Source organism: Sander lucioperca, chromosome 12 (genome assembly GCF_008315115.2).
Source record: "Sander lucioperca isolate FBNREF2018 chromosome 12, SLUC_FBN_1.2, whole genome shotgun sequence".
Lineage (NCBI taxonomy): Eukaryota > Metazoa > Chordata > Actinopteri > Perciformes > Percidae > Sander > Sander lucioperca.
Window position 1 is genome coordinate 5,147,286 of NC_050184.1, and position 23,945 is coordinate 5,171,230.

The following is a 23,945-nucleotide window of genomic DNA, read 5'->3' on the forward strand; positions in this document are numbered from 1 at the left end:
TTTTGATTTGTGGCAACCATTGATTTGCCATATCAGAATCAGAATATATTTTTTGTCATACCAGATACAATGAAATTGTGTGGCTCTAGATGTAGGAAAAAACAAAACAGGAAACACAGACAAATGAATAAAATAGATAAAATAAAATCAGTAGCAGTATTTGCAGCAGAACAAGAAGTGACGGTTGTGCAAGTAACCGGAGATAAATAAAGTACAACAATATATGGATTTATTATTCTTTATTTAGATATTATTGAACACAGGCTTCGTATTTGTGAGTCAACAGAACATTAAATCTAATCCGTTTTGTAAGAACGTGGATCATACACTAATGGGACTTTCTCCTTTTGTATCTTCCATGGTTCACACTTCATACACTCAGTTAACGAAACAATGTTTTCCTAGCTCTCTATCAACTAAGAAGAGATGATAAAAGAAGTTGCGATCCATTTGAATGATTAATATTTACGATACAATCCTACTTCATATAGTCTGATGTTGCTGACTTTTCCTGTTCCGTGTGCCTTTATTACAGAATAAAGAAGACTTTATCTGCAGCTGTGCGTTGTTCATAATAAATGATAACTCTCTTTGTTCTTCTCTACAGATTGAAGATATTAAACAAACGCTGAGGCTGAAGCAGATGGAAGAGGAAGACCACCAGAGGCGAATCAGCAACACCAGACGGACCATTGACGACTTGAAGGCGGAGCTTGCCAAAGTTGGCGACCAACCCGACGTGATGCCGCGGATCAATGCTGTCAATGTGGAGCTGAGGACCATCCGTGAGGAGAGAGCCAAGGTGGAAGGAGAGAAGGCCGACCTACGCAGGGAGAAGGACAACCTCATTGCCGAGTACAGAAGTGAGAGTTTCCCACAAACAGTGCAGTGTCCTCTGAACCAGTTTACATAAAGATGAAATCATTTGATGCTGCTAACATAGGTACCACACAAATGTGGTTCATGTAAGATTATGTTTATTTGTTTAAATTGTCAGTGTTGGAGAGAAAGCTCAATGACATGAACAACATGATGAATGCCAAAGAGGAGAAGCTGCGAGGACGCCACAGGGACACACACTTCGCCATCCAGTGGCTCAGACAGAACAGACAACTCTTTGGTGGAAATGTCCACGAGCCCATGATGCTGGTGGTGAGTCCCAGTGAGCCATGTGTGTAACACTTTATTTTAACCCCACCATATTTAGCATTTATGAGCAGAATATTAACATTTAACACATTGTTTATAAGACATTATAATGTAGATAATATTGCAAGTGTATATGCAGATACAAGTGTATTTGTCAACAACTATAACTCTCTCATAAGGGCACTCATAATTAAAGGCTGCTGTAGAACACATAATTAAGGACAAAACACAGTTGGAATTATATAATTGTTAACAAACACAGTAAATCAAACACTTAGAAATTATATATATATATATATATATATATATATTTGCATACAACTACATTACAGTGTATTATAAACTTTTTTTTTTTTTTTTTTTTTTTTTACATTTTTATATAGTGCTTATAAATGCTAAATTGGGGATTGAAATAAAGTATTACCATGACATGATGGATGACAGAATAAAACAGGTGTGTTCAATACTAACGGTTGAGTTTACGTTCTTGATTTCATTCCTTTGAATTTGGGGTGAGTTCTCTTTCTTTTTTTTTTTTATAAACCTATTTTATTGGCATTTTAGGAATCCTCACAAAACCAAACGGTGACATGAATTGTTCCAAGAAAGTTATACTTTTAGCAGTGATTTTTTTCACAAAAAAGATTTGAAAAAATTGTTCAGTTAACAGCAGTCATTATTGTGATTGGGGTGTTTTTTAGTACCAGTTGCATAGCCCACATGCTAATCCTTTCCTCATTCCTTAGATCAATGTGAAAGATCATCGCTTTGCTAAGTTCGTGGAGAACCACATCTCATTCCACGATCTGCGGGCGTTTGTATTCCAGAGAAAAGACGACATGGAGAGGTTCATGACTGAGGTCAGGGTGCTGCAGAGTATGATTGTCACGTTCTGGGTGGAGGATGAAAATTCCTTTTGAGTGCAAATTGTCAGACAAATCCTAACTTTGTGTGTGACATCCAGTTTTTACCCTCCCAAATAAGACATTTAGTTTGATCTGTCCAAAACCTCAGGTCCGTGACAAGATGAACTTGAAGGTGAACTCCATTTCTGCTCCGGTGGAGTCGTGTTCTAGGCGGCCGCCATCACGGAGTATTGAGGCCCTGAGGTGAGAGAAAATGAATTTGACTTTAATTTAATGAATTTGACTTTAATTTAATGAAATTGACTGTGTAATTGTGTCTTTGTCTGTGACCATTACGTTTTAGTTTTTATACGTACTTTGTTATGTTTAATTTTCAAATTTTCTTTGTAGGCGTTTTGGGTTCTTCACCTACCTACGCGAGATGTTCGATGCCCCTGATGAGGTGATGAGTTACCTCTGTCACCAGTACAAGGTGCATGACGTCCCTGTGGGCAATGACCAAACTAAAGCCATGATTAAAACGGTACGTTCCTCTTACAACACAACAGCAGAGTAGTAGGGAAGTCATTTAAATTGGTAGGATATCAAGATAAATGGTGTAGGTTGAGACTGGATATTATAGTGTGGTCTGTAAATAAGCACCACCTATAAAAATCATCTTATCACTCAATTCAACCATTGAACTATTTTGACCTAGTGCCTTTCGGAGTTGTCAGGATGTTGCATTCTTCAATTTGATGTCAAAGAAATTGTTTGCTGATCTGAAAATGTAATGGATTGTGTTAATTAATGATGCATTTTGTTACTGCCTGGTTAAGTTTTTTACTGTATTTTGCGTTTGGTAACTTAAATCTGACAGTCACTTTTTTTCTCCTGATATTTCCCAGCTGGACCATTGAAGTTCAGAGAACCAGCTCGGAGTTCTCAGTGTTTAACTTCATATTTTGTGAGGCGTCTCTGCTGACCATGACCTTTCTTCCTCACAGGTGATTGAGGAGCCCTACCTCAGGGTGTTCTATACAACAGAGGAGAGGTACACATTGAAGAGGTCCCATTACTCCAACAAGATCAGCACCAGTAACTCCGCAGTGCACCCTTCCCAGTACCTCACCATCACTGTGGACGCTGAAGAGAAACGGCAGCTGGAGCAGCAGATGAAGGTAAGGGGAGAAACACAGGAACACTTTTGGAAGCATAGCCCTGACCCTTTTGTTTAACTCCAACATGTACCAAATCTAGTATCTGCTACCCCCATAAATATGCCTTGAGACATCTCAATATGTTAGAGTTTAACTGTTAAGCCCCACTGCGACTAGGCCTGTGAGTTGAAGTTACAAGACATTGAAGAACGGATGAAGGCCCTGCAGACAGAAGCCGCCTCACTGGATCGCCGTGACAATGAATTGTTGGCAGAGAAGAAGCACCTTTCTGAAGTAAAGGGCAAAAAGAGACAACTGGAGCAGAAAATCAGCACCAAGCAGGACAGGCAAGTCTTAAAGAGCCCCTATTATGCTTTTCAGGAAGGCAGGCCAAGGCTCGTTCGAGATGAGCCAGGCCTGCGCAGAATCGATTACTGGCGATCGCCGCCCAATGCATGCTGGTTAGATTTGTGTCCGATTTGATCCTGACTGTGACATGCTCTGACGTCATGCACACGTGGGCAACGATAACCTCACGAGACCAAGGCGGCCGCAGGTTTTAGAGCCAGCCGATGCAGTTGCTTTCCACCGACTGCAAGACCCAGGGCATGACAGGAAATGCCTGGCTCTCAGCTGATCTAACTGACTCAACATGATAATGTTTTATATAAACTTTATATTGTTTTTTTAATTGGAGAGATTTTAATTGCTATTTGTCTGATTTAAAGGCTTATTCTGTACAGAACACGTGTGGGTGATAGTGACGTTGAGTAGTCAGAGAGACTAAATCTGGTCAGATTACAGATCATCTACAGTCTATTGTTTATTAACATCAGCAACAGATCGCATGTAGAGCATTTTAACAGATACTCTGTCATAATAAAAACAACTGGAGACTGTGTACAAGCTGATATATAGGTCTGATAACCTTTTATCAAATCGGAATCAGACCTAACAGGATTTGAGTGTTTCTGTGACTTCCTGTTCAGACTGAAGGCTGCTGGAAACAGCTGTTAACTGTCCGACTTGACAGCGGATTTTTGTCACCACCCCTGGCTGCTGCCGCCTGCTCTCGTCCACTTTACAGGCGAGGCGCAGTTCATCTCGAACAAGCCTAGTGTTTCTGGTGAAGGCACTGCAGCAATGGGCAGTATGAGAAACATAATGTGTTTTTTGAACATGAAAGCACGTAAACCTATTCTATTGGACCCCAAGAGTACAAATATGATGCTGAAAAGTAGTATAATAGGGGATCTTTAAATAGTCAAAAGGCCCAACAGGCACAGAACATTTCCCTCTGTATCTTGTCATATGCTGGCATATATGACCCAACTAGTAAATTGTCTATGTAAAGATGTGTTAGTTTGGCTAATGTAAATCTATTCAAATTAGTCTCACTCACTCTTTCCATGTGTTTAGTCTGAAGCAGATGGAGCAGAGTGTTATTGACCTGCAGAAGATTGAAGAGGAGACTAAAGAGAAAATTGCAGCTGTCAATTCCCAGAAGGTGTCCATAGTCACAGCGTTCATGACTCAGATGAAGGTATGGATCAGTGAACTTAGAACTAAGGACCTGTAAATGACTACTAAACATTTAATAGCTGTGATAGGCAGAAATTTAGATTTTTTTAAATATTTTGTTACATTCAAGCCATTGCCAAATTAGTTGATACAAAGCTCTCTCTGTATTTCTCAGTATGGCTATGTTTACAAAATGGTGTCGTCCAGTGACTTTCGCATGCAGAAGCTCCAGGCATGCATCTGTGTAAAAAGCTATCTGAAGACAAAACTGCCTGACAAAGCTGTCTGTTGCATACTGCAATTAAAAGTAGCAAGGTGCTTTGAGGGTGCATTCAAAAATTAAGAAATCCATATCTTTTGTTCTTGTTTGCAGTCTTAATTTGTGCTGAACTTGACTCTCTTTTTAATAGCTTATTAAAGTCAGTGTTAATATGCAGTCATGCAAGGATCCCATAAATGTGGTTTTTATATGGCAGGTATTTCACAACAATTGAATAATGGACTTTATTATTGAAGTGGAGTTGAGTAACAGTCAAGGACTTTGACTGTTTGCCAGTCAAATTCTCTTTAATCAGTCCCTCCAGGATTTCGCCCAAAATGCCTGATTTTGCGGGAGCTTTTGTAAAAAATTGTGATAAAAGTTGTGATTTCTTTTTGTATGTTTGTTGCAACGAAGTTGCGGGAGACAGTGAAAGTTGCAAAAAGAAGTTGGGATTTCTTTTTATGTAGTTCTTTAAAAATAAAAATTAAACTTGTTTCGGGGAGACTAAAACTACTCTGGGTTGAGTTTTCCTAGGAACCTTACCAAAAAGGCTCAGAATGTTGCAAATGTTGGTATAATATGAAAATGGCTGGTGGATTTAAGACAAAAAATAATAATGTATTAAATGAATCAAATATGAACATATCTGCCAGTGGCTTGTTGATCTTTACATTGTTAGTTAATTTCCTAACCTGGCCTGGGACACACATTCATACGGTTTGATAAAGTACTTATCGGACTTTAACTTATCATTGCACTTAAAATAACGAGTGTAGCTGTCCTCAATTTATTAATTTAGGTCATCGTGTTGTCACATCTCCGGTTTTTCCTGCATCCACTGTGTGTGTGTTTGTGTGTGTGCACGTCAGTAGCGGGGGGAACTGTATGAGCAGCAGCCCCACCCCCGCCCGCTGCAGAGAGCCGACAGGATTGAAACAGCAGCAGCTTTCAGCGACTTTAGAGTGAAAAAACGTTACAGCGTACATTGATGTTAAAATCTATACAGTTTGGCAGGACGGTCTGAAATGTTTTGCATGTTTTGTCTTTCGCTGTACGTTTTGTTGGTAAATGTGAGATGTTCGAGTCTTGTCTTCAAATCGGAAACAAGCTCTCTCTCTCTCCCGCTTGGTCAGTGGCACTCAGACGTAAAGTCTGGCACGTGGGACTGCTGGGATTGGTTGAAGTTGCGGGTCGCACCAAAGTTACATGATTGATTGAATTGGCGCGATCGCGAAATCCTGGAGGGACTTAATGAATGCATATTAAAACTTAATGCTGTGCAATTCTTCTTAAATGTCTGTCTCTCCTTGTGGCCTCCATTTTCCCTGTCTCCATCGTCTGTAGCTGAGAGCCAAGCTGACTATGGAGAAGGTGTACCTGGCTTTGGAGACGGTGGGGCTGATGGCTGAGAAGACCAAGCTGGAGAATGATTGTAGAGAAGGCGCTTCTGAACTCAAGACCATTGATGTAAGCGTTTCACACACACCTTTACATATACATCTGCCCTGCTGGAGTGTCCGTGATGCTAACTCCTATATGTCATGATCTACTCCTCATTCTGTATCACTGGTGTCGGCTAACATGCTAACAGCACACGTGTTCTTGCAGCAAAAATGCAGCCGTCTGGAGCAGAGGAAGGTCCAGCTGACAGAACAATGCAAAGGCCTGTTGAAGAGAGCAAAGACGATCTGCAGGATGCAACCAGATGAGTCATTACCTGAAGACCTGCGTAATGTTAGTGTTTATCACAGTGTTTATTATATCGCTGAATGAAACAAGCCTTAATCACTTTAATTTAGTTTAATTAGCTTATAAAATAGTCCTGTTTTTTAAAATATTTTTTATATTGCAGGCTTTTAGCAAGCTGCCTGACACGCTGGACGAGATCGATACACTGCTGAATGAGGAGCGGGCCAGGGCTGAGTGCTTCACTGGCCTCAGTGAAAGAGTAAGAGCACATGAGAATCAGCTGACGTTTTTTCCATCTCTATAGGAAACAAAATTCTTTGCAATTAATTTTTGTTGGCTTTCTTACTTTTTTGGACAGAAATTGTGAGTATGAATACATCGTGACGTGTACCCTCAGAGTGTGAATGCTTCTCACGTTAATTATCTCTGTTTTGCAGGTTGTTGAAGAGTACAACAAAAGAGAGCAGGAGATCAAACATCTGGAGAAAGAGCTGGAAGACCGGAGCAATGCCCTGAACGCCTACCGACAGAACATATCAGAGGTGCATTATATGTCCCTGCAGTGATTGCTCTGGGATTTGTTTGTAAAGAAATATCAGTCTGTGATTTCTTATATGACAGCATGGCCACCCTGTGTATAAATGTGTGTGTAGAGATTTCTGTATGTGTCTCACAGGCAAAGGAGCGCTGGCTGAACCCGCTGAAGCAGCTGGTGGAACAGATTAATGGCAAGTTCAGTGATTTCTTCCGCTCCATGCAGTGTGCAGGAGAGGTTGATTTGCACTCAGAGAATGAGGTACACACACACACACACACACACACACACACACACACACACACACACACACACACACACACACTGACATCCTTATTAATTATTCACATAAGATGTAGTTGGTATTTTTTAACAGCGGTATACAGTATGTATTCCTGTAAAGCTCTAATGTATATTATGGTCATTGTTTTGGTTCAGGCAATAAGAATTGTATTTATTACCCCATTAAATGCTGCCTTTCATTGCAGGAGGAGTATGACAAGTATGGGATCCGAATTCGGGTGAAGTTCCACAGCAGCACTCAGCTCCACGAGCTGACGGCTTACCATCAGAGCGGAGGAGAGCGCAGCGTCTCCACAATGCTCTACCTCATGGCCCTGCAGGAGCTCAACCGCTGCCCCTTCAGAGTGGTGGACGAGATCAACCAGGTAGTGCTCTCTCACACACATTTTCATATCGGTTTGTTCTGTCCTCTGAAGATTTTGCAGGTTTCCTAATGATTTAACAAAGTGAGGTCTGGATCAACGGAAGTACATTTCCAGGATTAAGCCTGCCATCCGGTGCGTGAATGTCAGACTTTGGCCCACGCTTTCTGCTCTCTGTGTGTTGCCATTCTTAAAATCCCTTCGCTAACAACAAACAAAACAAAACAAATTTCGAGGTAGCAAGCTACACCCTGAAAATGGCAAGTTTTGAAGAAAATTTGGATCGTGCAATAAGGCAGGCCTCTTTGGTTCTTTCGGTGAATGATTGTAAAGATTTACAACGAATATGTTTGCGACATTTACTATCTAACTGGGACGTTTTGGAACCAAATGGAGAGGATTGCTAAGGACGAAGTATACACGGCGATACACTGGTAAGAGCAAATTATGTTTAACCATGTATCAAGCTAATTTAAATAGCTCACGTTACTATATTGTGTGAACAGTTAACTTCATTTAATATTTTATATGGCTTTATGTGGTCTTTTGCGGGGTGCAAATGTTCCACCAAAACAAGTTCCTCCCAGAGATTAGCAAAGCCATCGTCGCTGTGTCCGGACCTTAGCGATTGTGATTGGTTTAAAGAAGTGCAAACAACCCAGAGCAATTTGTCCTCTAGTATCCCAGAATGTATGTGTGGTGTAGCCAGACCTTACTCCACAGCGCTGTGGAGATCAGTCTGGCAATGTGCAACTACAAACCAGATAATTTATCACTTTTTCTACTCGTACATCCTGGAAACAAGCATCCACACAGGCAGATGGAGTTTATAAATAAACTGTTTTCAAAGAATTTTAAAGTGAGTGAAGAGTGTGTAAATAATTGATTCCTATTTTTAGTTATTTAATTAGTCTACAGGCATTTAATGCAAAAGTTAGTTGCCACCTGCTTGCTTATGTGGATATAACTGAGACTTTCTCTCATTTGTGTAGGGAATGGATCCTGTGAATGAGAGAAGAGTCTTTGACATTGTGGTCCGCACGGCCTGCAAAGAGACAACATCCCAGTACTTCTTCATAACACCCAAAGTGAGTGTTTGTACCTTCTAATGAGTGTGTTCTGATGGTAACACTCATTGAGTGTTTGTGTACATCTACTGTGTATTCTGTGTAAGTGGCTATAATCAATATTTTGTATTAACAATGGATCAATACTGAAAGGTATCGCTCACGGTGATGAGACAGAGAGAAGGATAATAATCACCCAACTTTACAGTTCCCCTCTGCTCTACAGAACGTTTTAACATCTTTCAGCTCATTGTTTTGGTTTTACGACCTACATCTTTACTGTTTTTGGTTCACTCTCACCGCTCTCATCATCATCGTTTCCAGATGTTTTCAGCGAAAAAGTTCTAAGAACCCACTCTAAAGCAAAGAACCCACTCTAAACTACCTACTCCGCACCAAACAACAGACAAAGTCAGCAACTAGCTGGTGAACATAGCAGAGCATTTAGCAGCTGAAGAGCCAGATATTTCCCTCAGGAGTCGGTGGAAACCAAAAAAGGAGTTAAAAGTAAAATGTTTTATTTTAAGCTGTATTATGTGACCCATGCGTCTCTGCGCTCTTCGTTTTTTTCTGAACCTTTGCTCCTCTGGTGTTTGTCTTCAGCTGCTGCAGAATCTTCAGTACGCTGATGAGATGACCGTCCTTTGTGTCCATAACGGCGGCCAAATGCTTCCGCCCAACCAGTGGGACGAGAAGGCTTTCATCAAACGATGTCTCGAAAGAAAAGCCAGGGCATGAACCCCACTGTCTGATCTGTCCTGCCTGAGTTCAGTCTGTTTCCAGTTCAACGAGTTCAAAATATACAACTGTAAAAAATAATTTTTATCATTTATTATAAATTTCTCTTTAGCTGTTTTATTTTAGATAGAATATGCTATATAAACCTTGGAAAGAGAAGATTTGAATTATTCTGTGAAAGAGTCGTCCAACAGATGTACAGAAAATAGTAATATGCATTGAGAATATTTTGTTGTTTTCTCATTTGCCCAGTTTTTCTATTTATACAGCAACAGGTTTATTCTTTTGATAATACAAAATATTAACTGTTCCTCTGTTAACAGTTCACATGCACATGTTTTTTTTTTACATTTTAATAAAATATTCTGCTGTTTGTGTTCTAAATGGGTATGTTACATTTATTTAGAATACTGATATTTATAAATATCTGATTGTATGCTTTGCTTGAATACTGCTTCAGTACGAAATGCAGTTTGAAGTAGGTAATGATATTTTCTAGAAAATTCATATGAACATAAGTATTTGCATGCAAAAATAAACTGTTATTTTGATTAAAGAAAAGGGGCACGTGTTAATGTGCATGAAATTTGGGGGCAATCTGCACAGTTAAATCTACAAACGGCACTACTATTGTGCATTAAAAGCACAAAAGTTATTTAAAAATATGCAGAAATATACCTTACTTTTGTACCTTCATTACATATTCACTTGGCCATTTAAGCATGCTTTATTCCTCCATGTAGTTTTGGTCAGTGTTTGTTGAGATTTTTGTGGTTGAAGTGATCCTGAAATCGGACTGTTTTTTTCTTCCATGAATCACCTTTCAGTATTCAGTTTTCTATGTAGGGCATTTGCATAAACACAAGCAGTACACAAATTAACTGAAATAACTCCTTTATTTACAGAGCTTTCGTGATGTTAGCAGTTAGAGATAGTACTGGAAACTTCATGTTGAATAGAAGAAGCCACCATTCTCCTTGGTGTAGCCCTTGTTTGAAAATGCCTGTGGAGGGGGGAAAAGGGCATTGTATTGGTATTTGGGACACACCTCGCTCCACACAAAGCCAGATTCAGTGGGTTTGGTTGGAGTCAGATTCTTTGTCAGGAAATTGAATCAGAAGTTTTAGGTTTCTTAATGTTTGTTTATCCACACAGACACCTGCTGCAATGACTGGGGATCATAATATAACTGAACTTCACCTGAGCTTCACTTAATGCTGTAAATGGAGCACCTCTGTGGATCAACCCACACTCTGATGTCGTTCTCTTGTTCCTTTTCCAGCCCGTCCTGCTTTAAGTTTTCCTGCTTCCTATAAATTGAAATTTAAACACGGTTGAATTTGACTCCTGAAATGCAATGCCAACAGAGTGAAGTTGTACTGCCAGGCCACAAATTTAAATTCACAAATACCCACCTGCTGTCCTCAGACACAGTCTCCTTCTGGTATAAAATCTGATTCTTTCTCCAGAAGAAGTCCTTGTGGTGATCGTAGACTGACTTTAGTTGGAAGTCGAGGCTGTCGTTTGGAGCCTGTGGTTGAGAAAAGAGTGGTGCATTCAAAGTACTTGCTTTGAAATATTGTTCTGGTTTCATAAGTGAAGATCAAAATCATGCACCACCATGCAGGTTACCTGACGCTCATAATGCATGACACTCCGCTGGGAGCTAGCCCGAGTGGTTGTATCATGGAGGCGACTCCAGGGTTCCTCTGTTTGGGCTATGTGAGTTGGTTTATCATAGGTTTTTCTCTGTGCAATTAGCAAGGAGGGGGAAAAAAATCTAAATTTTTAATATTTTGATAAGAATTAGAGCACAAAATAATTTAAAGACTTGTACTGATGAATATACTCACCATAGATATTAATTAAAAAATAATCCACATAATGAGCCAACAATGGCTGAGCTCAAACATGTCACACAAGCAAGTTTCTTTAAGTAACACCTATAGTGATGAACAAAAATGTCAATGTTTTATACAACATTTAAAATGCTTGGAGGTATCCATCCATCTCCATCCATCCAGGTATAGTATGACAACCTTAAATGTGGGACTGTTTTGTGACTGTATATTTGGGATAGGATATACTCAGGTATACTTACTCTGTATATTTACATTTAGGTAACATTGACGTTTTCATTCGCTATTTGCTGTTTGAATGTCATCATTTGATTTCTCAAGACTTTGGCAAGGTCCCATATGGCCAACCGGTTTGTGGTCATTTAATTGTAACTTTGTTTGCTGATATGTGAATATGCCCTGCTAAAGCACACTATCAAGTTGCATGATAAGGACCGACTAGACCTGCTTTAATACCGGATCTTAAGGCCCTGTTTTGAAGTGGGTCTCTGTGTCAAGATCTAGTTTTAAAACCTTTATTATTTCACTTTTGTGATTATTTGTGTTTAATTAAATTATCAGACAATTAATCATGGGCAATGTAATATTTTAGCAGGGTTTAATAGGAGCCCATCGGCATATTTTTTGCATAGCAGGTTAATAAGGCCGGACAAGAAAAACACAGCATTTAGCTGGTAGGGTGATGTTCATTCAAAATAACAGGAGTTTACAGCATGTTGGACATCCCTTATAGATGGAAAAAAAAGCTTTATGTCCAGTATCAACATTGTCAGTATTAAATGTGTGTTTTGAAAGTAATCTCTACACATGAAGTCACGGTTGATTTAACCTTTAGAGACAAACACAACGTTTTTATCAGGAAAACCCACCTGCTGCGGCCGGAATCCGCTGAGAGTGAAGCCGTTTTCAAACTTTGTGGAGGGGAAAGGATCCCGGTTCGACATATTTAATGACAACACGAAGCGCTGCTAATATTGTTGTTGCTGTTAGCTTCTTATGAGGAATGAACCCGAATGAACCCTACTTAAATGTTTACAACCTGGTTTCTAAGCAACTACAAACTTCCGGATAAACCTTTCAAAAGAAAACGATTGTAAGCGAATGCTTCCCTCCTTTTTTTTTTTTTTTTTTTTTTTAAATGGTACATTATAGTCTTCATTTTATAGTGTGATTAAGTGTAGGCCTATCCTGTGATTTTGTTTTCATCCTCATTAACTTACTTTCTACATTTGTTTAATGTTTATTTACTAGGCTATCTCATTAGGAATCAGGAAACATGTTTGTGAAGGTTTATAGCTATAGGTTCTTTATGCCTACGTTATGTGATGTTTGTTTTTGCGAATGCTTCCCTCCGATCACGTGTCATTGGTCCATATTAAATCAGAAGTGTTTACTCATTATTTTTCCCACATGTATCTGCTGTGTCCCTTTTGTAAAAATGACGAAACGGCCACATGCTACCGTGAAATAAATATATAGGCTATATTTTTTAAATCCACCACTTTTATTAGCCATTATCGAGTCGCTAAAAATACGTGTAACCGTGCTAAGTAGGCTAATCATTTTTTCTTGAAGATTAATAACGATAAGGACTCAAGTGAATTTTTTTGTCCAAATAATGCTAGCAGAAGGCAGGTAGCCTACAACACAAGCCTTAGCATTAAAAGATGACTCAGAGTAACAGGTACCAGAGCCAATTATCTAGGAGAATGTTTGCTCAGCGTGCAGCCGCGCCTCCAGCCGCCAGGCGGGCTGCACCTTTGGGTGCAGGTCAACCCTCTGCTCCTCCGTCTCCATCACTTCAGCACTGACCAAAGGCGACGATGCAGCGAGGCCCGATATACCTGCGCCACCTTTTACTGTGGTTGCTTTTGGCACAAACCAATGCGGAGTTGCCCATGTGCAAAGAGGTGAGAAGATTAATATTGTTTTATTGTTAGCAATTTCTACATCATAAATAATAACAACTACCCCCAAAAGCTAACATTATTCAGGTGTGAATTGAACGACAATTGAATGGGCATATCAAGGTTTAATCAGGTAAATTGCTTATGGATGAGGTGTATGTGAAAATGTAATTTAATGCCAGCAGAATATGCTACATGCAACATTTCTAAAAATGTTGAAATGGCTGACCTAAAGCCTCTTAAACAGCTTTAGCCAGTTATTCCTGATAATAAGAGAAACCTGTTCAAGTGCTATGTTTGACTTTAGCCTTTAAAATAAATACAAGTAAAGAAGAGTGTACATTTTAGCAGGACTAGTAGTCTGCCTCCGTTACATATTGTGAGTAGGAAATGAAAATATGTTTTGCATTACATTACATTAGTCACTTCACTTCTGCTTGCTTCAGTGTGTTATGGTTAATACACACTTGTTTTACTAGAATGTCCATATGTTACATCCACTGCCGTGCTCTCCTCACCCTTGTATATCTGTTTTCATTTGCATAACACTACAGTTTGATAATACTCAAACCATTTCTTTTTTATCACCATACTTTACCGCAGATGTGTAAAATTAAGATTAAGAGCTGTAAGGAAAACGTTAGCACAAGCGATCCGTAGTCTTGTAATTTGAGTCTATTGGGCTTATAGGTGATGATGATTTGGGGAAGAAGGTGAGTTAGTTTCCATGCCAATCCATTGACCATGAGGCACAGCGGTCATCATGTCCCGTTGCCTTGGTTTCCTCATGTTTGTTTAAAGGAGGTGATTAGGCTACAGCACTTCCCCAGTTTGATGCATTTTTACATCAGATCCTCCCACCCAAACATATTCACCTGATACCCCATCCACCGCTAATGTAGCAGCTCTAATCAAAAACACAGACCCAGAGGAGTGCTGCTGCTCTGTTTCTGTTAAATATTAATCCCACAAGGCTATGTGTGGGCTTGGGTTAGTTTGACTACTTGGAATATTACAGCCTGCTGTTGACCAAGATAACACTGTGTCAGTACTCACGGCTTGTTTCAGAAGGTGTCAGATCTACAAGATAACTTTTAACGTTAAGTCACATCCCAAATTACATCATTACAGGGGGGAACGGGTGGAACGGTGTTTGTCAGTCAGCTCCATAAACCGTCAAAGCATGACAGACAAATACTGCAAAAGCTTTGCACCTGAGCTCCTGCTGTCTCCAAAGTCCTGCGACAACACTGAAAATTACATGTTTACAAAAGGATTGGATGGATCAACATCTCTCCCCCTTGGCTATAAGTAAATAAACCCTGAAGGGAGTTTTACTGGTGCAGAGTTGCAGCACATCCTTGATAAGTAAAACAGTTGAGACGGCCTCCTGGGCAAATATTAGCTGTGTCTTTATTTGGAAAAGAGGCTTAACTGGTTTTGGAAAAGAAATTCCAGAGGTGTAAAACAATCTGGTGAACTCGTAATAACAGCTCCATCTGCTGTTCACATGCATGCTGACTTGCATCTTTATGTATAAATTACAACTATTTGATGTAGTATGTATGGTGTGTATATAGTGTGTTTTCACCAGCTGTGTGAAACTAACACCTGTGTTTTGTCCCTGCAGTCAGATTATCACTTTGAGTACACAGAGTGTGACGTACTTGGGTCACGATGGAGAGTGGCGGTTCCCAACAAAGCCGACACATGCACAGGCCTCCCAGATCCAGTCAAAGGCACTCAGTGCAGTGAGTGTCCTCCTCTTCTACCTCAATCTGTATTACAGCTTTATATATATTACATTGTTACCACACTCTTTTATCTGTTCCTTGTCATGTTGTCGACATCTCCATGATATATTTCCAATGTGGCCTCTTTCTTTCTCTTTCTCTTGCAGCCTTCTCCTGTAGTGAGGGGGAGTTCCTCAACATGCAGTCGCAGCAGTGCCAGAAGTGTGCTGTAGGCACCTACTCTCTGGGCACCGGCGAGGCCTTTGATGAGTGGGACAGCCTGCCGTCTGGTTTTGTCACCCATGGGTTGCCCACGAACGGCGGGGATGCCCACACAGACTGCTCCAAGTTAGTATACATTTTTTGTTTCAATTGTATTTATCAATCAAAGCTCTTACTGTTTCAAGAAGCTCATCAAACGGTTTCTGCTGCTCATGTTTCTCCAGCTCAACCTGGACACCAAAGGGTGATTACGTAGCCTCAAACACAGATGAGTGCACTGCAACACTGTCCTATGCTGTGAGCCTGAAGAAACCTGGAACTGTGTCCTTTGAATATTTCTACCCTGACAACAGCATTTACTTTGAGTTCTATGTAAGTAATTCACAAACGATTGTTGATGTTGACAAAGATGGCTGTTTTTTTTGGGGGGGTATTTGGTCACATCTGAATCTTTTTCCCCTCTCCTTAGGTTCAGAATGACCAGTGTCAGTCTACAGACACAGAGAGCCGGTGGATGAAGATCTCTGAAAGCAACTTTAGCAAATACAGGGTTTGTCTGAGTGTAGCATTTTATTAAACCTGCTGGCATCTGGTGATCATTTGCCGGAGAATTCAGATTAGAAGCTCTCATGTTTTCTCTTTTGTTCCTTTCTCATTTTCACATTCACTCTGTGCAGGTTGAGCTTAACAGCGGCAACAATGTGCTGTATTGGAGAACCACTGCGTATACTCTGCAGGGCAGTGCTGTCAAGCCCGTGCTGTTAAGGAACATTGCCATCTCAGGTAGATTATCGCCTGTAGTGTGTTGAGTACAGCAGTTTTAAACATTTGTTCACTCCTCAACTTTTTCCAGGTAATGATTACAAGTTGATTGATGGTTTTTATCCAGGGGTGGCCTACACATCAGAGTGTTTCCATTGTAAACCCGGCACCTACAGTGCAAAAGCAGGATCTGCCCGCTGTACCCCCTGCCCTGCTGAAACCTACTCCAACAAGGGCGCCACCGTTTGCCATCAGTGCGAACAGGACAAATATTCAGGTATGAAACGTTTGAATTTCTGACACCAGTTATATCATTGATCAGCATACTCTTATATATTCGTATTTGCATGTTGTCACACACACACACACACACACACACACACACACACACACACACACACACACACACACACACATGCAAGGCGTTCTGCATGCAAATACTGCATTTACTGCTTAAGTGTGTAAGGTTTGTCTTATCTCTGGATCATAATGTGAGCTGTGTGTTTTCCCTCGTCCCCGCCCACCGTTCCCCCCCCCCTGGCTTGGTTACTATTTTTCCAGTGGCTGGTTCAGGGAGCTGCAAACTGAGACCTGCGTGTACAAACAGTGACTACTTCTACACTCACACTCCCTGTGACTCTGAAGGAAAGGTAATGTAGAAAAGGACATGATGTGTGTTGAGGCAGAGCTTATGCATGGTTGAGTAAAGGTAAACACACAGAGAGAGATTTTACCTAGTAAATAGCTAGCAGCCATCTGGTGCAACTATTAGGTTTCTTTAAATATAAATTGCCTGGGCCGATTGTGTGTGCCACATAGCATCTGGTGGCTTCTTTCACATGTCCATGTCTGGCTTGCTGTGCGTCTCAGACTCAGCTCATGTACAAGTGGATCGAGCCTAAGATCTGCAGTGAGATTGTTGAAGGAGCCGTGATGCTGCCTGCATCAGGGGAGAAGCAAACATGTCCTCCATGTAACCCGGGTTTCTTTGTCACCAACTCTTCCACCTGTGAACCCTGCGACAATGGTTTCTACTCAAATGGAACAGGTGCAGAATCAGTACACTCCTTATACTCTATCTGCTGTTGCTGTAAAAATCACCAAAACTGATTAGACAGTAAAAAAGTATATAAAACTGTGACAGTATATAAAACTGTCATAACTGTTTTTTAGTCCATGGGTTCCTTGACCTAATGACATATTATTTACTCACAGCCTGTACCAAGTGCCCTTCTGGCACGGAACCAGTGATGGGTCTCGAGTACAAATGGTGGAACATGATGCCGAGCAACATGAAGAGCTCCATCTTCCATCGAGAGTTCGGCGAGTCCGAACACAGCACAGGTGAGAAGGCAACACAGTGTAGAGGGAGAGGGCAGACATCACAGCAGTTGAATGATAATCATCACAGTCAGAAAAAATACTCTGAAAGGCACAGAACAGAAAGGGAACAGAAATGACTAAAGCACAAATAGCACAACATCCAAAAAGCAGTTATCTGGAACAGAAAAATGTAAGATAAAGGAAAAGTACAGGATGTAATTCTCATAAAATAACCAACAAAACAGCCCCAGCATTTGACAAAATAATCTTAAAGTGCAAAGGTACAAAAGCTGGTATGGTTATTTTGTCTGCTACTATTTCCAGGGTCAAAGATTAATTTACAGGTTAAGACTATGCATTACGTATGGTATTAATGAATGCTTTGATCCTTATTTACAGTATACAGATGTTAGAAGAGTTATTTTAAAGACGCCGCATGTCCACCTCAATTATTGTCTGCATTGGTAGAAGGATAGTATTGGAGTGTTAATGTGTTGTTTTTTTAATTGTATTTGTAATGACAGCATGGGAGGTGGCTGGAGAGTATGTCTACACCACCCCCGGGGATCAGGACACAGACTACCTGATGCTCATGCTCAATGTCCCTGGATACAGGTAAAGTCAAACATTTCTGAAAGGAATTAAACATCTTAATATGTAAACACTATAAATCACAGTTGGAAACATTGAATGAAATGCCACTTGTTTCCACAGGCTGCCTCAGTCCATGGCCAAAGACAGTGAGAGGAGTGAACTTTCTCGCATCACCTTCGTCTTTGAGACCACGTGTACAGCTGACTGCAAATTTTACTTCTTGGCGGTGAGCGGAAATGCTCATATAAATAAGGTTGACATCAGTATGAATATATACATATATATATATGAGGTGAGTGTATTTCTCTGCAGGGTTATAACCAGTGGAATAATGATGTGGTGGAGCAGTGGAAAGGCAGCAACAGGAAACAGTCATACTCCTACCTGATCCAGAGCAACAGCACTGCCAGCTTCACCTGGACATTTCAACGAACTGAGGAACTTAACGTGGTGAGACTAAATCCCTAATGTTATAATTTATATATGTTAGTATTTGCACTTTGTGTCTGTGTTTAAGAATGTATATTTTATACATAAATATCGTTATACTCTTGTCTCTCTCTCTCAGTGTTTCTTCTTTTCTACATTGGTACCACACTTTGTAATTTCTGTTTTTAAAGTTTACTTAGTTATAATCAGACAGTGTAAAAACAACATGCTGAGAACTATGGGTACATGTAAGAGGAAGCCTGAAACATCCATTAGATTTTCAAGAGGGCAAGAAAAAGAAGCACCAAATTTAGCAATAAATACTGTGAATTTATTTACCGATTATGGCTGTAAACATTTGAAATTCTCACCGGAATTTGTTATGACAAACTGCTGTATCATGTTTGCTGATTTGTGGAGTGTTTTGGGGTTTTTGCACTGACAGTGAGTTTGCTCCAGTTATTGCACTGAACTCTAGTGGGCAGTCTGGAACTTTGTGGCCACTTTGAAAAAATTTGAATGACTTTTGCACATGGACTGCATGAGAACTGAGTAGAAAATAGGGATAGACTTTCTAAAAATGTCCTTTAATCAGAACCGACAACTACATTGTGTGTAGAGCGACTTAGCTGGTGAAAAGACACCTTGTGTTTCTTGTCCCTCAGGAGAGGAAATACAGCGCTGATGCTGCAAAGATCTTCTCCATCCACATCACCAATGTGATCGGAGGTGTGGCCTCCCAATGTCGCCGCTGTGCCCTGAGTTCCGCTAAGGTTGACTCCGCCTGTGTTCCCTGCCCACCGGGACACTACATGGTCAGTGAGACAGGAGTGTGTAAGAGCTGCCCGCCGAACACCTTCATCAGGGCCGATCAGCCTGTCGGAGAGGCTGCTTGTGTTCAGTGTGGACCAAACACACGGAGAAACAAGGTAATGGAATCAAAATCCTTTCCACTGAAAAGCTCTAGATACAAATTCCTGACTAAATAAAAATAAAAAACAAAGGTCTTGTCTTTGGGGTTATTTTTGGGATTTTTGGGCCAGAGAGGAGTATATTTTCTACAAATACTCTCAAATTACACATTGTGGGGGGCTTTTGAAGGCTGATTTTTATATTTGTAGACTCTAACTCTCTATGTTCAACTGTTTTTAGTTATAATAAAAAAACGAAATTATTATTAAAATAAAAAATATTATTATTAAATTATATATATATATATATTATTTGTTATTATTATAATTAATTATTTGAATAAAGAAAATGTCAAAAAATTTAAATCAGAAAGTTTTATAAACTTTTGTGGGAATTTGGACTGATGACCTCAGCATTTCTAAATCCCTGGCTATGTCCCTGAATGTATCTATATCTCTGCCTGTATCTGTATAACACTCAACATGTTCATTTCTTTTATTACGCAATTACTCTGTTTCTCATTCTACCCAAAAGTGAACGTTGTCATGTTGACACTATTTTCTGCCATATTTGATTTTGAATTGTTTTGTTACCAGCATTTGGTGGTCTGCTATTTACCTCTCACCAAATATACAGTATATTGAGCCACATCACATAGCTTTCACACATCTGTATATACATACTGTAACAGCAGGCAGAATTAGGTGTTTGCATGCCTCTATATTCCAGCTGATATCAGCATTTCCCAGTTGTCTTATTTGGTTTACCACAGCTGGAACATGGTATTATTCCACCCACTGTAAACAGCACGTTTATGTACCTCTCCATCCTCCAGGCCCACACAGCTTGTCTCAGTGACTGTGCGTTGGACGTTCAGACGAAAGGAGGCGCGCTGTTACACTATGACTTTTCTCCTCTGTCCAACGTCACCGGCTTCCACAGCAGCCCCCGCTTCACCAGCAAAGGCCTGAGATATTTCAATCGCTTTAATTTGGGTCTGTGTGGGAAAGAGGTGAGAAGCTGTGATCCTGATGACTTTGTTTTTTTTGTCAAATTTAGTTTGACGTTGCATTTAAACCTGCTGTATTTCTCTTACAGGGCAGAGTACCGGCTACCTGTGTGGACAATGTGACAGAGAGCAGGAGAGAGGTCAAAGGTTACATCTGTCAGTCCACTGTGGTTCCCTCTGATATCAGGAGTCAGAGCATGGTGTCCACCCAGCCCTTCATCATTGGTGACGCACTCATCGGTATGGACTGAATGCTGCAGACATCTATTGCTGTAAATGAGAGGATATGTTTGTTTGATTTTTCAATACCAAATTTATTCAATTACGGAAAATTTGTGTTAATTTTGTGATATTAATAAAGGGCAACACATATTGCCATTTATGTAATATATTGTTTCGTCTGTATTCTCACTGTGAGCCTTTTGCATGCTGACGTTAGCATTTAGCTCAGAGCACCATTATACCACAGTACAGCCTCACAGAGCCATTAGCGTGGCTGTAGACTTGTAGTTTTATGACTGTGTAGTTTCATACCCTATAGTGTAGTTTTACCACCTCAGGCATATAAAAAAATTGAGATTTGAATGTAAGTCTAAAAAAGGGAAAATAGCTCTTGGGTTAAACGGCTCACATCTCAGACATATGCAGCCTGTGATGAAAGGTTGAAATATACGTTGCTCTTTGTGGTTGATAGCAAAAAAAAGTTGGAACCGCTGGTTTACATTTTGTGCATGTCATATATCAGATAAAAATTAAAATTTTTATTAATTGTTATATATTATATCATCTTATTCTGAAGGTGTGACCACCGACACGACCCTGGGTAGCATCTCATCTCCAAAATGGCTGTTTCCCTCTGCTTCTGGCCTGCCAGATGTCATCTTCTATTACAAGTAAGTAAAATAACAACTCCATTTTGATGCTTTCTAATACATATAGTAAATATGTGATGCTGGAAGTTTGATAATTTGTTGAATTGTGCAATGTAATACAGAATCAAAAACAGTCTAAAAATATATCACATAGTGAAAGTTGAAACCTTTATGTTCGTCATGTTTGTGATGTTTCCAGGTCCAGCGAGACGACTCAGGCTTGTAAACAAGGCAGATCAGCCACCGTCAGACTGAGATGCAATCCCACAGTGACTGCTGAAGACCACATCACGCTGCCAAGGTATCTTTCACTGTGACCAAGCTCAACTTTTGACCCCACAAGACTCCTTGGAGATCTTTTTCATCACACAAAATTGTGATTTCTTATCTGTGTTTTCCTCCACAGTAACTGTTCAGAGGGGACGTGTGATGGTTGTACTTTCCATTTTCTGTGGCAGAGCCAGCATGCATGTCCACTCTGCACCAAAAACCACTTTAGAGAGATTGTCAGCGCTTGCATCCAGGGAATACAGGTAATGCTGCACAGACACGGATGTATTGACAAAAAATGTTTTACCTCCTCAACCCCACAAACCCATCACAGGTTGATCACAAACTTGTGTTGTGTTGGAAACTTCCATTTTATATGATCATTTAGCCCCAGATAGGGGCATCTTGCATTTCACTTAAGGTACTGTAAGTGTGATATGGACACTGTGAAACACTAATAGTTTGTCATTTTAAGAAATATATTTATTTGCTTTCTAGCAAAGAGTTAAATGAGAAGACTGATACCACTCTCATGTCTGTCCATTAAATATAAGGCTACAGCTAGCAGCCGGTTAGCTTATTTTAGCATTAAGACTGGACGGGACTCTGTCAAAGGGTAACAAAATCTGCCTACCAACAACTCTAAAGCTCATTATTCCTGTAAGGAAAATACTGAAAATATCAGGATTCAAGTAGTGATCTCATATGTGACCAAGGCAAATCTATGTGTGTGTGCGTGTGCGTGTGCGTGCGTGTGTGTGTGTATTTCAGAGAACCACCTATGTATGGCAGCAGCCATTGCAGTGTTATGGCGGAGAGTCACTACCAGCACAAAAAGTCAGCGCTTGTGTGACTCTGGATTTCTGGCTCAAATTCGGTGTTTCCACAGGAACGATCGCTGCTGTGCTGCTCATCAGTATCAGCTGCTATTTCTGGAAGAAGACACGGAAGTGAGACTGCTGAGCTTCACATTTCCTTTGGTGTTTGTTAAAGCACTAATATGTCATACTAGTAAATAAGATTAAAGCTAAAACTTAAGCTTTATAGTATGAAAACTCCAAAGACGAGACTGTAATTTATGTTGACCAGATGTTATTTTTTATCATTCTCTGTCTGCAGGTTGCAGTATAAGTACTCCAAGCTGATGATGAGCTCTGAGGGTAGAGAGTGTGAGCTGCCCACTGCAGACAGCTGTGCAATAATGGAGGGAGAGGACGCAGAGGACGACCTCATGGACCTCACCAAGAAATCCTTCTTCACCAAAATAAAGTCCTTCTCACGAGAGGTAAGTAACCCCTCCATTAACACACATTGAGCTACTTATGGTATAAGGCAACTTCTCATGCTTTATTTTATTATCAATGTGTTTTCAGAGGACATCAGATGGATTTGACTCAGTTCCACTTAAATCATCTTCACGCCATCAAAGAGAGGAGGACTCCGATGACGCTTAATTCAGAAGGTTGAACAGATCCTTCTACCAGAGTGCAGAGGATCTGTTAAACTTTAGATAATAAGCTCCAACAGACGGAGTCACAGATTACAGAGATGGGTTGTTGAATGCATTTTATTTATTAAAAAAAGATATTAACTTACTGCAGGAGTTTTACAATAATGTAAAAAACAATTTTATTTAGTATTGTTTGTCATATGTTAGGTTGCCAAACCTAATATTGCAATAGAAAGTCTTCATATTGGGATTCTGTATTTTTCAAAGCCCAATGGTGTGTTTCAAAATGATATAAGAGCCAAACTGCGGATAAAGTTACAATTGTAGTAGATGTGTTCTCACACATCTTTGTACATTTTACATAACTGTGAGTGTATATTTAATTTTCTTCTGTTCTTTTTTATTAGGCTATTCTGTTTTTTATTAGACCAGCCATCCAGTCTTATAATGTTATTTGACAATATGTGATTTATATTTGCTACAGCTTTTGATAACCTTTTCTGCTGCACCTAAGGATATGATATAATCTTGCTTGATTGTGAAGTAAAGACATTTTCTACAATAAAAAAACAACAAATGTATCTCTAGAAATTACATCAATTAATTACATCACTTTACATTACGTATACTGTATTATACAATGCTTTTATGTTACTACATTTTAAAAATGCATTTTCATGTGGCCTTTAATTAATAAAATAACTCTTTATAAAAAGTATTTTGTTTTGCTAATTGCTTTCAGGTGCGAGATCGACCTGGCAGGCATAGCTGGCTGTTGCTTCAGTTTGTGGAGGTTCTCAACCATCCGTTTTCCTAAAAAAAAGCTCATACTAGAAATCCTCACAGTTGGTTTCTCGACCAAAAAAAAATGAATTAGTGAATTTAGTGATGAAATAGCAGAAATTATAATAAAAGCTTCCAGTGTTGGCCACAACAGTAATGTAAAGGTGGCATAAAGGGGTAACAACTCTT

At 39.9% G+C, this 23,945-nt stretch overlaps 3 protein-coding genes across 4 annotated transcripts in view; 2 read left to right on the forward strand and 1 right to left on the reverse strand.

Annotated features, from left to right (window-relative positions):
* Positions 1-10,015, forward strand: part of smc5 (structural maintenance of chromosomes 5) — a 10,313-nt gene extending 298 nt beyond the window's left edge. Inside the window, exons 2-17 of the mRNA XM_031286708.2 lie at positions 608-863; positions 998-1,152; positions 1,896-2,009; positions 2,164-2,258; positions 2,406-2,538; positions 3,002-3,175; positions 3,332-3,501; positions 4,574-4,697; positions 6,282-6,404; positions 6,546-6,671; positions 6,790-6,885; positions 7,064-7,168; positions 7,303-7,422; positions 7,650-7,829; positions 8,819-8,914; positions 9,497-10,015. Coding sequence (XP_031142568.1) covers positions 608-863; positions 998-1,152; positions 1,896-2,009; positions 2,164-2,258; positions 2,406-2,538; positions 3,002-3,175; positions 3,332-3,501; positions 4,574-4,697; positions 6,282-6,404; positions 6,546-6,671; positions 6,790-6,885; positions 7,064-7,168; positions 7,303-7,422; positions 7,650-7,829; positions 8,819-8,914; positions 9,497-9,631 — 2,202 coding nt within the window. The 3' untranslated portion in view covers positions 9,632-10,015. The remainder of the gene's footprint in view (positions 1-607; positions 864-997; positions 1,153-1,895; positions 2,010-2,163; positions 2,259-2,405; positions 2,539-3,001; positions 3,176-3,331; positions 3,502-4,573; positions 4,698-6,281; positions 6,405-6,545; positions 6,672-6,789; positions 6,886-7,063; positions 7,169-7,302; positions 7,423-7,649; positions 7,830-8,818; positions 8,915-9,496) is intronic.
* A 496-nt stretch (positions 10,016-10,511) lies between these two features.
* On the reverse strand, positions 10,512-12,571 carry c12h1orf194 (chromosome 12 C1orf194 homolog). Its single transcript, XM_031286709.2, has 5 exons — positions 12,360-12,571; positions 11,264-11,380; positions 11,047-11,162; positions 10,832-10,941; positions 10,512-10,634 (listed from the first exon to the last, which is right to left on the reverse strand). Exons 1-4 carry the CDS (start codon positions 12,432-12,434, stop codon positions 10,839-10,841), a joined length of 411 nt encoding a protein of 136 aa, XP_031142569.1. The 5' UTR covers positions 12,435-12,571; the 3' UTR covers positions 10,512-10,634; positions 10,832-10,838.
* Positions 12,572-13,119: 548 nt separating this feature from the next.
* elapor1 (endosome-lysosome associated apoptosis and autophagy regulator 1) lies at positions 13,120-23,684 on the forward strand. 2 transcript variants are annotated; one of them, XM_031286876.2, is made up of 23 exons: positions 13,120-13,400; positions 15,028-15,148; positions 15,298-15,478; positions 15,577-15,724; positions 15,822-15,902; positions 16,030-16,135; positions 16,242-16,391; positions 16,676-16,764; positions 16,985-17,162; positions 17,330-17,458; positions 17,962-18,052; positions 18,152-18,257; positions 18,344-18,481; positions 19,126-19,389; positions 20,208-20,384; positions 20,471-20,621; positions 21,181-21,274; positions 21,453-21,554; positions 21,660-21,786; positions 22,295-22,473; positions 22,643-22,808; positions 22,897-22,982; positions 23,023-23,684. In XM_031286876.2, the coding sequence occupies exons 1-22, from the start codon at positions 13,314-13,316 to the stop codon at positions 22,975-22,977; spliced, it is 2,946 nt and encodes a 981-aa protein (XP_031142736.1). In that variant the 5' UTR covers positions 13,120-13,313; the 3' UTR covers positions 22,978-22,982; positions 23,023-23,684. The 2 variants fall into 2 exon arrangements, with proteins under 2 accessions (XP_031142736.1, XP_035864327.1); XM_036008434.1 differs by having other exon boundaries at positions 13,121-13,400; positions 22,897-23,684.
* Positions 23,685-23,945: the final 261 nt, after the last annotated feature.

Bases quoted from the DNA above. Each gene is read 5' to 3' on its own strand.
- c12h1orf194 (XM_031286709.2), bottom strand. From the start codon at position 12,434: ATGTCGAACCGGGATCCTTTCCCCTCCACAAAGTTTGAAAACGGCTTC. The intron at 11,163-11,263 runs GTAACCTGCATG...TCTCAACCACAG, and splicing joins TCATGCATTATGAGCGTCAG to GCTCCAAACGACAGCCTCGA. The intron at 10,942-11,046 runs GTGGGTATTTGT...TTCAATTTATAG, and splicing joins ACTGTGTCTGAGGACAGCAG to GAAGCAGGAAAACTTAAAGC.
- elapor1 (XM_031286876.2), top strand. From the start codon at position 13,314: ATGCAGCGAGGCCCGATATACCTGCGCCACCTTTTACTGTGGTTGCTT. The intron at 15,479-15,576 runs GTTAGTATACAT...ATGTTTCTCCAG, and splicing joins GCCCACACAGACTGCTCCAA to CTCAACCTGGACACCAAAGG. The intron at 18,258-18,343 runs GTGAGCGGAAAT...ATTTCTCTGCAG, and splicing joins GCAAATTTTACTTCTTGGCG to GGTTATAACCAGTGGAATAA.